General features: G+C 36.8%; 1 protein-coding gene across 7 annotated transcripts in view; it reads left to right on the top strand.

Annotated features, from left to right (window-relative positions):
* The window catches only part of MAGI3 (membrane associated guanylate kinase, WW and PDZ domain containing 3), a 435,962-nt gene that overhangs the window by 360,762 nt on the left and 62,610 nt on the right, over nucleotides 1-12,590 (top strand). For all 7 annotated transcript variants that reach the window (XM_081493374.1, XM_081493372.1, XM_081493371.1 and 4 more), the window contains one exon: nucleotides 2,901-2,980. In XM_081493374.1, coding sequence (XP_081349500.1) covers nucleotides 2,901-2,980 — 80 coding nt within the window. The remainder of the gene's footprint in view (nucleotides 1-2,900; nucleotides 2,981-12,590) is intronic.

Below are 12,590 nucleotides of genomic sequence, written 5' to 3'. Positions count from 1 at the left end.
AATCTGAGATTTTATATTGTTTGTACCTGAGAACAAATATTATACAAATAATTATGCCAATATACAATATGAAGTATTTTTATGTTGCCATGCAGATATAATTCTCTTTAAAGTTCTTTGCCCAGAGGTAGAATATGAATGTAGTAAGGTAATAGACTATAACAGTTAAATAACAATTAAAATACTGGGGCTGAATTATACTCAGAAAATATGTATGTACTCAGAAAGGAATTAGGGGTAGGAGACTTAAACCAGTTGACTCAATATGTTCCAAATTCCACAGCTTTCCCATACAGTGAGCATCATACTATACCAAGTAAGATTGTATTGTTTAAAAGATGTATATTTTATGTACAATGTTCTTTTTTTTTTTACCATATATGGTACTTTATTGATTACATTACGCATTTATATAGGCATTAATGACAAGGATTATACAAAAATGGACAAAATCAGATATGCTCTTCACAGTGGACAATTTAAGGTTTTTTTTTTTAAAGGGTAATTTAGATTTTTGACTTTCATATTAACTTTAGAACTAAACCCCCAAGTACAGTGTAGAGTCATTAAAAGAGGCTAAGATGTCTTTAGAAGCGCATTATGAGATATTGAATTTGACAGTACTTCATCCTGCAAACAGAGGTAAGTTAGTACTTTCTGGGGGCAGAGGGGAGAATTTATAAAAGAAGTGTTTTTATCAGTAATCATTAAAATGTATTAAAGGCCTCAATGTAAGATCTGAAGCAATAGAAGACATAGGGGAAAAGCTTCATGACATTGAATCTGGCAAGGCCTTCTTGGACATGATACCAGAGCCCAGGCAACAAAAGCAAAAATAGACACATGGAACTATTTCAAACTTTAAAACTTCTGTGCAGCAAAGGGAAGCAATCAACAGAGTGAAAAAGCCGCCTATGAGATAGAAAATATTTGCATACCATATATCTGATAAAGGGTTAATATCTATAATATATTTGAATATTGTGTGCTGCTAGAAAGCTCTCTTGTTTGCTGTAGCTAATGTGATTGGTCTGTGTTACTGCTGCTGTTAAATGATGAATTTGCAAAAAGAGACTATTAATATAGGTCTATAGTCTTTAGCTATTTTGTTTTGAGTATAATAGACCCCATGAGTGTTTCTTTACTTTGGGGAATAATGAGCAAAATCCTAGCAGATCACCTCCATCTACTGATTTAGCAGTACAAGTGTGGGTCTTTGGAACCAAAGTTAAGCTTTTCTCAAGTAGCAATTTTGAATTTGGTTTAGCTAGATATGTCCATGATTTTTTTTTTCCCTAACAATCTACATGCTCATAGGCAGCTTTAGAGTCCTGATCATTTTCATTTTGCTTAAACTGATTTTACTGGTTTTGGTTTGGGGAAATTATCTTTTTGACAGAATGGGTAACACAGACAATCCTGATTTCTCTTACTTAGATTATCTATTATTCAGCATACAAAAAAAGTATTCCACAGTCTACCAACTAGTATCTGACCTGACAATGTGTAGGAAGTGACTGCATCGCTAGCTCTGTAAGTAGCTCAGGAGTTAGAGAAAGTATAGGGAGGTGTGATTAATTCCTTGAAACCACTGGCTTCATTTCCTAAGAGTGGTCAACATAGAGATTAGTGTGTTAATCTCTCCTTTGATCACATTGTTCTTACTCTGCTTTGATGATAGCTTTAATTTGTATTTTATTGCCTTCCTATATATTTTCTTCCAGGATTTTCCTTTCTTTAATATCCTCATATTTCAGATACTTAAACTATGACTCTGTCTACTCAGCAGTGTTATAGCTTTATTTTAGCATTAGTATTTACTGCATGGTGACCTGGGTCTGAAGCTAACTGATTATGGCCTATATTGAAATGAAACAGACGTCGCTCTTTGAAAGCATCTGTGCCCTACTTCAAAAGGGACGAGGAGGATCTTTTTGTTCTTTTTTTTTTTTCTCCTGTTAAATATATGGTCCAGACTGTTGAGAGGGCTTCCCTGATAGCTCAGTTGGTAAAGAATCCACCTGCAATACAAGAGATCCCGGTTCAATTCCTGGGTCGGGATGATCCGCTGGAGAAGGGACAGGCTACCCACTCCTGTATTCTTGGGCTTTCCTGGTGGCTTAGCCGGTAAAGAATCTGCCTGCAATGTGGGAGACCTGGATTTGATCCCTGGGTTGGGAAGATACCCTGGAGAAGGGAAAGGCTACCCACTCCAGTGTTCTGTCCTGGAGAATTCCATGGACTGTATAGTCCATGGGGTCACAAAGAGTTGTACATGACTGAGCGACTTTCATTTTCACTGTTGAAAACTTAGTTTTGTAGAGTTGAGTTTTACTATACCCATGATTTTACTTGCATGTTGCAGAAACAGATACTTTAAAACTTTTTACATTATTTCACTCTTTTATTTTTAGAGAGTCCCGGTGAAGGAAGAGGCTCTATCTGATTGTTCATCTCTTTATTCCCAATCCCCAACACAATGCCCATACATTACAGGCACCTAAGAAATATAGTGTTTTTTGGAAAGAGGAAGGAATTCAGCCAGCAAAAAAGCAGGGCTTTCAAGGGCAGCTTTTTGGCACAGTATGGGGCCCTGTGCCCACCCTTTCAAACATTTTTGACTGCTTAGATAAACATCTGTTATTATGCACTTAGCATATTATCCCTTCTTTAGAGCCTTCATTCTCAATTAGTGCCTCTAGCATCACCTTTCCTTTATGACTATTTTGAAGTAATAGTCTGAGAACAACAGGACTATTGAATCAGAGGTATACAAATGAAGCCTAGAGGAGATAAATGTTCAAACATCATATACCTTTTATTCACTTTTTATCTTTGCTTTTGAAATACTTTTCTCCCTCTTTACTTTACTGTTTCTAATTGAAATCTTTGTTCTACAGCCACAATACCAAGACAACCACCTGGTTGGATCCTCGTCTTTGTAAGAAAGCCAAAGCCCCTGAAGACTGTGAAGATGGAGGTAGAGATTTAGAAACTTTTATACCATATTATTCTCTTTATCCCTTCTTGCTCTTCCTGCTTAGATAATGAATTTTCCAAAACTCTAAACAAACCACAATGTGCTTATGCCCATAAGCAGTGGGTAGATAGCAATCATTCTCACCTGATTCTGGTCATTTTGTTATTGCATCTAATTTTATGAGTCTTTGATTTTTGAGAAATATACAATTAAATCCTTTAAAGAAAATCTTGATTAAAAATAAATTTGCCATTTTTTAGACATTTGTTTTTAAAACAAACTTTAAAAATTCTAAATAAAAATTTTAGTAAGTTAGGTATACATTCTAAACCACAGAGTAACCTCATAATGCCTGCTACTCCCTCAAAAATCTATTTAATTAAGTATCACTAAGATAGATATGCCAGTATCTATAATCTTTAGCCATTTAGAACAGCAATAGAAACTCAGTGAGAGTTTCTAATATTCCCTCCACCCCACACACAAGAAAAATTATTTCTCTGAGAATCTTTATAATAATAATGTATATATCTTATATATATAAGCTATATAAGATATAATATATATGATATATAATATCATATATAAGATATAACATATATCTTATATATAATCATGCTTATATCTTATATATTATAGGTTCTGTTTAATGGTATAGTCTTACAAATGAGTATAGAATTTACCCCAACCAAAATGTTTGCTATGCCTTCTTGAATATAAAGTTTATTCATTTATGAATAAAATTTGCATTCCTTTTGTATGACTCTCAGAAATTATTTACCTTAGTTTAAAAAAGAAATGGGTGGATTAGGATGAGATTCAGATAGTCCTCCTAAAGATTAAATTTCAATCTATGAAAAAAAATTTAAGCAGAATTTATACATATTTTTTCAGCATAGAGACTTTTTCTAGGAATAAGTAATTAGAAAAATGAAATGTTTAAAATTTATTTGTAATTATATAAAAAAAGGATACCTTGGAGTAAATCTACTGAAGGATGTGCAAGTCCTCTACAGTAAAAACTATAAAACATCACTGAAATGAATCAATGAAGACCTAAAATAATTGATGTGATATACTGTGTTTATTGATATACAATATAGATAGGATGACACATATTATTAATAATGATGTTCATTCTCCTTAAATTGATATCTAGGTTCTATACAATCCCAATCAAAATTCTAAAAGTCTGTTTTTAAGAAACTGACAAACTGATTCTAAAATATATATGAAAAGGCTTCTCTGGTGGCTTAGTGGTAAAGAACCTGCCTGCCAATGCAGGAGACACAGGTTCAATCCCTAATCCTGGAAGATCCCACATGCCACAGAGCAGCTAAGCCCATGTATCACAACTATTGAGCCTGTGCTCTAGAGACCAGGAGCTGCAACTACTGAAGCCCTCACATCCTAGAGACTGTGCCCTTCAAGAGAAGCCGCCACAATGAGAAGCCTGCACATTGCAACTAGAGAGTAGCCCACTGTCCGCAACTAGAGAAAAGCCTGTGCAGCAGCAACGACCCAGCTCAGCCAAAAATAAATTTTGAAAATTAACTTACTTTTATATATATATATATATATATGTATGTATATATATATGGAAATAGTGTACAAAGGCTTTAGTTAGCCAAACAGTCTTGAAAAAGGACAAAGATAAAGGACTTAGGCTACCAGATTTGAAGGCTTACTATAAAGCTACAGTAATCAAGAGTGTTATCTATCCATAGGATAGACAAATGGATCAGTGGAACAGGGTAAGAGAATCCAGAAATAGATGCACACATATGTGATCACTTAATTTGCAGCCTAAGTGCCAAGTCACTTCAACGAGGGGAGGAAAATCTCTAACAAATGGTACTGAAACTACTGGCTATTCAGAAGGAGAAATGAACTTCAACTATACCTTTACTCCATATACAAAAATTAATTTCAGATGGTTCAGTGATCTGGTTACAATATCTAGAAGCCTAAAGCTTTTAGAAGGAAATACAGGAGGGTATCTTCATGACTTTAAGATTAGCAAAGATGGAGAAAAGCAATAACCATTGCATATTGCTGGGCAGAATGTAAAATAGTACAACTGCTTTGAAGAACAGTTTGGCAGCTTCTTGAAAAGTTAAATATAAATTTGCTGTATCACCTAACATTTCCAATCCTAGATATCTATCCAAAAGGAATGAAAATGTATGTCCACACAAGCACTTGAATGTAAATTTTCATAGTCGCACTATTCATAATAGCTAAAAAGTAGAAACAACTCAGTTGTCTATCAAACAATGAATGGAATATTATTCAGCAAGAAAAAGAAACTTAATACTATGTATACTATGACATGAATGAACCTCAAAAAAAGTTATGCCAAGTGAAAGAAACTAGACACAAAAGATTAGCTATTGCATGGTTTCATTCATATGAAATGTATATAACAGGCAAATCTATAGAGCTGAAGCAGATTGGTGGTTGTCCAGGGCTAAGGAAGGGGACAGAGATTAATTGTAAATAGCACAAGGGAAAAACAGAGGAGTTTTATATGATGTGTAAATTATGCCTCAATAAAGTGCTTTTTAAAATGGCCAAAGAATTTGAACAGATATTTTACAAAACACAGAGAACAGCCAATAAGAACATGAAAAGGTATGTATATCAACTATACCTCAACTTTTAAAAAAAAAAAAGCATTAAAAATGTGCTTATCATTAATTGTCTCTATGATTTATTCACACCCCCTAGAAGGGCTAAAGTCAAATACACTGACAATACCAAACTTTGGTGAGATTGTAGAGCATATGGATTTATACATGTTGGTGGGGATGTAAAATTATGTAAACACTGGAAAAATTTTGGCAGTCTCCTATGAGGTGTTATATCAAGAAAAATGAAAACATAATATTCCCCAGAAGACTTCACCTGAATGATCATGACAGCCTTATTCATAATAGTTCCAACCTCAAAACATCCCAAATATTCAACAGGATAACGAATAAATAGTTTGTGGTTTATTCATGCAATGAAACACTACTCATCAATACAAAGAAAAAGCTGTCGATAACATTCAACAACATGGATGAAGCTCAGAAACATGTTGAATGAAAGAAGCCAGATACAAAAGAATGGGTACTCAATTATTCATTATTTGAAGTCCAAGAACATGAAAACTAATCTATGCAGATAGAAGTCAGGAAATGATAGGGAAGGAGGGGAGAATGGTGAATTGAAATAAATTCTCTGAAATGATGGACATCCTTTCCATCTTGTTTGGGGTGATGGTTATATAGGCACCTGCAGTTGCCAAAGCTCATTCTTTGTACTTGAACAAGCATGTTAATTGATATTTTAATCATTGCATGAGCACTTAAGGTCTGTGCATTGTGGTGAATACAAATTATACCTCAAATAATTTTTAAAATAACTTTTTATAACATACTTCCTTCCCTAAGGCTTTTCACAGTAAGTTTCTTAAGGTGAAATCAGCCATTGTGAAGGTAATCTAGAATATGTAATATTATAGAATTGGACTTTTTAAAGATTATGAATGTGGTATTAGTCTTTTCAGGATGTCTCTTTTGCCAGGCTCCATTCCTTTTCTTTTTCTAGGGCTTCCCTGGTGGCTTAGATGATAAAGAATCTGCCTGCAAGGCAGGAGACCCAGGTTTGATTCCTGGGTCAGAAAGATCCCCTGGAGAAGGGAATGGCAACCCACTCCAGTATTCTTGCCTGGAGAATTCCATGGACAGAAGAACCTGCTGGCTACAATCCTTTGGGTCGCAAAGAGTCAGACATGACTGAGCGACTAACCCTTTCACCCTTTCATTCATTTTCCTACCAACTGATTGTTTCAGTTCAGTTCTCTGCCTTTTCCTGTTTCCCCTTGTAGAATGAATTTATTTTCATAGCCTCAACTATCAACTTACTGTAGCTAGTCATCTTGTCTAAATCTCTAGTGTTGTCCTCTGTTCTGAATCCTGTTTCTGTATTTCCTACTACTTTTGAGACTTTCTTTTTGATTGCCCTACTGGCACTTCAGATAAACATATTTAAAACTGAATTTAGCATCTTTCTCCCACAGTCCCCACATTTTGCTTTCTCTCTTAGGTACCATCCTTATAATCATCTGGGCAAAATCCTTTGAGTCATATTTGCTGCTGCTTTCCTCTTGCTCTGTCCCCTATATAGTTTCCAATCCCTGCTGTTCTTTCTTTTTCTATGTTTTGGCAATATATTATTATGAAAATTTTCCGACATATAGAAAAACTAAGTTTTTCAGTGAATACATGTATTATAATGATCATTTTGCTATGTTTGCTTTTTCATATAGCTCCCTACGCTCCCTATTCTCTGTGTATTCATGCTTTTTTTTTTTTAATATCATCCTCTCCCTTCCTCTAACTACCACACATTTGGATTATTGTGGTCTTTTTTTTTCCTACAGTTCTCCAATGTATCTTTTATGCCAGTGGTCTGTAAAATAAATGATGGCATTCTAGCTATTTGGGTACGGGAAGAAAATGTCAGTATCCTGTTTTTATTGGGAAAAAATAAATTAAACTTCTCTACTGTTTTACATACAGATTGGCAATGGTATTCTACTTCATTCTGTTTGTCAGATTATCACGTACTCTCCTCAGAGTGTCTTAAAGGAAGAATGAAGGCGACTCCTTTGCTTTTGTCAGGAGCCCTGTCAAGTTTTTCAGTTTACTTGTGCACAGTTAAGTGGATTTATAGACCATGTTACATGGTTTTTAATTTACCCAAAATTAAAATGTGGCTTAAAAGGATTTCTACAAAGACACTGCTGATTAAAGGTAATACAGATATGCAAGCCCAAGGTAACAGTGAGAAAATGGTGGAGCTGACACTTCTCATACACCTCATAAGAGCTCTTTTCATCCACGTTGAGGTGAAATTGGGATAATTGTTTATTTAGTCTTTATCTCCTTTTTAAATGTCTATTTTGTATATGCTTTATTATGTATATGTTAGTAGATTAGTATATCTATGTCTATGAATATGTAAATCTCTTGGAAGTACATGGTCAGATTCTTTTATTGATATGACTACGTGATCAAAAAAGTTTAGCTACATTATCCATTAATCTTTCTAAAATATAACTGCCTTCATACCTCTCCCTTGCTCAGGTTAATGGCCATTTTAGTTAATGGCTCCCTACTGTCAACAGAATAACATCTAGACTCCTTGGGAGAGTATTGAAGATTTTTTGTAACTAAACTGTGTTCTTTATTTCTTTCTCAAAGTAGTTTCATACCATAAATATGGCATATTTTTATCTTTGCCACAGACCCGTTTCTTATGCCAGGAACCAACCTTGTTCCCTGTGTCCACTTGGCTTATATCTGCTTATCCTTTTAAGCTCAAGTGTATAATTTTTGTAGCCTCCTCTGTTATTCTCTTCCAGGTCAGAATTAGGTGTTCTTGCCTCTGTGCACAGCATGTTTCTACTGTAGCCACTACGGCATTGCATTGTTACTAGATACCTATACTCTGTGAGAGCAGTAATTTTGTCTTACCTATATATCCCTTCAGTTGAGACTTAAATGTTTGGAAGGAAAGGAGAAGGAAAAGAAGGAAAGAAGCCGCTCTATCCTTCCGGCATCCTTCTTGAAAATAATGTTTAATCTCCTTTAGGTTCTGGGGGAAGCAAAAATAACAATTCTGCCTTGGGGCTTCCCTGGTGGTCCAATGGCTAAGACTCCACACTTTCAATGCAGAGGGCAAGCGTTCAATTCCTGGTGTGGCAAGGTGGGATCCCACATGGCTCATGGCCAGAAAAAGAAAAGAGAAAATCTATCTTCCTTCATTAGTGAGGAGTCAATAGAGAAATAAGACATAGGAAACAAAGATGAGATTATAATACCATCCAATGAGTGAGCGTGGCTTTAGCGCCACACCTATATTGGGCTTACTGATATTTTACCCCTACCAGAGGGAGACTTAAGCACTCAATCTCCAGCCTCTGTGTTCAGTTGGTTGGCTCCTCCTACAAGGCTGCTGCTGCTGCTGCTAAGTCACTTCAGTCGTGTCCGACTCTGTGCGACCCCATAGACGGCAGCCCACCAGGCTCCGCCATCCCTGGGATTCTCCAGGCAAGAATACTGGAGTGGGTTGCCATTTCCTTCTCCAGTGCATGAAAGGGAAAAGTGAAAGTAAAGTCGCTCAGTCATGTCTGACTCTTAGCGACCCCATGGACTGTAGCCTACCAGGCTCCTCCGTCCATGGGATTTTCCAGGCAAGAATACTGGAGTGGGGTGCCATTGCCTTCTCCATCCTACAAGGCAGATGTGGCAAAAGACCAGATTACACCCTCTCTGCAGGCAGGCTAGCATCTGAAACCGCAAAAGGACCCAAAAGGCCCTGAGGCAAACACGTTGAATTTATTCTCTAAAACTCACCTGTCAAATAAGACATTCTTTCTTCCTTGGAGAACAAAGTAGAGGGGCTCAGGAATTTGAAAATGATTCTCTGCAAAAGTGTGTTCCCCTAAAGCTCTTTGCATTATGGGTGACTGTATGTCTTGGTTGGTGCAGGACTAATCCATCTTATTCCTACTGTCCCAGTGTAATTAATAATAGTGTCTCCTTTCACTCTCAAAAGTAGAGAATACATTATATGGTGATCTTAATTGTATCATTCTTAAGATAAAGCAACCAAAATTGCACTCAGTATTCCAGGGATGTTCAAAGCGTTTTAATCCAAGAATTACTCCCCCACCCCTATTACGGGATATGCCTTTGCAACATCACCTGTATTTCTTTGTGGTGGTGGTTTAGTCGCTAAGTTGTGTCTGACTCTTGCGATCCCATGGACTGTATTGTGATCCCATGGACTGTAGCCCGCCAAGCTCCTTTGTCCATGGGATTCTCCAGGCAAGAATACTGGAGTGGGTTGTCATTTCCTTCTCTGGGGGATCTTCTTGTCCCAGGAATTGAACCTGGGTCTCCTGCATTGCAGTCAGATTCTTTACCAACTGAGCTACATAGTAACCTGTATTTCCCTTTGGGGACCCCAAAATTTGGAACCTGGAGCCTGTTTGTTTTATACCCAGGCAGTCATTACCACATTTGCCATATACTTGGTCTCCTCCTTGAATAGGGAAGAAATAGCCCCACAATAGGCTATTTGCAGAATAGACTATATCTAACTTACATTGTAGTCTCCATAGTACCTTGCACAGAGTAGATGCTAGTAAAGGGGATAGTAATAACAGTATTTTAAATGTAAGTTTTTATAGTTTAAGATATTGTTTGCCTTCTGCTGAACATTTAATAATCTAGAAAAACTTTACATTTCCTAAAACTTGCCCTTTTCTCCCCAGTCTTCTGCTATTCATACCTGTGTTTTTATACCATATCTGATGGTTTAATGAGTGTACATGTTTGTCTTCCACTCAAAATGATTAATGTGTTAATTAAATGGTTATCTTAAAAATTCAACATCAGGAATCCATTCTACTTTCAACTCATTCCTTTTCTCTTATGATGAAAGAAAGATTAAATTTTTTACTAGTGACATTTTTACTAAAATGTGTTCATGTTGATACCTTTATAGAGTTTAGAGAATGGTAAAAGAAAATTATCAGTTGAATAGAGCTCCACAATGAGAAAACAATTATAATTTATATGTTTAAATAAGAAAAATGCTATTTGGAGAAGAGGAGTGATAAGTTCATGGGCCTAATCATTGGCTTGATATGCCAGAAAAAGTTTTGTTTTTTGAGTCAATTTGGCAGGGGGAGGTGCTTTAGCTTTTAAAATAGGAAAATATGGTTAGATCTTTCCTATCTTTTCCTCCAGAGTTCTCAAACTGCTTTTTTTTTTTTTTTTACAACTGAGTTTCCAAAACAAAACGAGAAGGCTATTTCTTAAGGACTCCACAATTTACTCTTTAATACTATAGTATACTGAATTTTGCCCTCTACCTTTCTAGTGAAACTGCTTTCCTTAATGTTACCCATAACCACCTGCCTGGTCGCCAGATTTAGGGGACTCTCTTTAGCCCTTATCTCCAGTCCTGACAGCTTTATAAAGCATTGGTTCATGTTGACCATGCTCTCCTTGTCTGTCTTCTTTGACTCCATTCCCCCTATTCTTACTCTGCTCCTTAAATTGTTAATGCTCCTGAGCTTCTATTCTCCATCTTTTCTATTCACAGCTTACCTCAGTAATTTTGCCCACTGCCATAGCTTTAATTGCAGTGTCTCCTGGATCTTTTATCTTCCTCTGTTTCGCTTTGGAGGACAGGACCAGGTTCATATTTCCAAGAAATTGTTAGGTATTTCTACAAGGATGTTGCATAGCCCCTCAAATGCAACACTTTCCAAACTGAGTTAAATCTTTTGTATACCTGCACTTCCTGCTGTCACCAACTGACCTTACATCCTCCCAGTTCTGTGAGCCTGAAACTGGTTATCAGCCTCAACTTTTTCCTCACTCTGTCTTCTTCATTGCAGCTAAGAAGTATCAAGTTCTATCAATTCTGACTTGAAAAAATATGCCATGTCTTCAGTGTCCAGTGCTGTTCATCATTTTTTTTTTCTTATTCTCTGTCTCCTGTGCTGTCCCAGTCACTTTAGTCATGTCCAACTCTTTGCCACCCCATGGACTGTAGCCTGCTAGGCTCCTCTCTCCGTGGGATTCTCCAGGCAAGAATACTGGAGTGGGTTGCCATTTCCTTCTCTAGATATCTGTCTCCTAAGTGCCTCTAAATCCAAATTAACACTTCTTTCCTTTTCTCACAGCTGTTTCCATAGGTATCCAATGCATATTTTATAATGTATCATGTTTATGCTTAAACAGCCATTAGCCTGGGTATCATCTTGACCTCCTCCCCACCCACAATCTTCATGCTAGTCATTAAGTTCTGTTGCTTCAACTTGCTTGTCTCTAGTATCCATTCTCTCTCTATATTCCCACTACCAGTGCCTTAGCTCCAGCCTTCATAATTTCTTATCTAGGCTATTAATGATTTTCTTATTTGCCTGCCTTTATTTTCACTCCACTCCATCTATTTCATCCTTTATTACTGTTACCTGTAACTTCTCCAAATATAATTTAATCATGTCACAGTCCAGTTTAATCAGTTTCATCATCATCAAAATAAAGGCCAAATTCCTTAACCCAGCACTCCAGAAATGTGTTTTGGTTCCTATTATAAGACAAGCCCCCTAGCATACATACTTCACTCTAGTCCTATCAAATTATTTGTAATTACTGAAAATGCCAGCCATTTTTAATCCCTCGGTGCTCTCTGATCAGTGAAACGGCCTCCCTCTCACCAACCCCAACTCATTCTTTGAGACTGCTCAAATGTCACTGTCTTCTAGAATACTTTTCTGATAACTGTTTTACCAAGCAATTGGTGGTGTTCCTCAGCTCTCCCTCAAAAGCTTGTTTGTTTCATTATTATGCTTCCCTGGTAGCTCAGACAGTAAAGAGTCTGCCTGCAATGAAGGAGACCCAGGTTCGATTCCTGGGTTGGGAAGATCCCCTGGAGAAGGAAATGGAAACCCAGTCCAGTATTCTTGCCTGGAAAATCCCATGGATGGAGAAGCCTGGCAGGCTATAGTCCATGGGGTTCCAGAGTCGGACACAACTGA

The sequence above is a fragment of the Giraffa tippelskirchi genome, chromosome 5, assembly GCF_054371585.1.
Source record: "Giraffa tippelskirchi isolate mGirTip1 chromosome 5, T2T-mGirTip1v1.2.pri, whole genome shotgun sequence".
In the NCBI taxonomy this organism is placed as follows: domain Eukaryota; kingdom Metazoa; phylum Chordata; class Mammalia; order Artiodactyla; family Giraffidae; genus Giraffa; species Giraffa tippelskirchi.
Note: the sequence above shows the minus strand (reverse complement) of the source record. Positions and strands in the feature narration are given on the sequence as shown.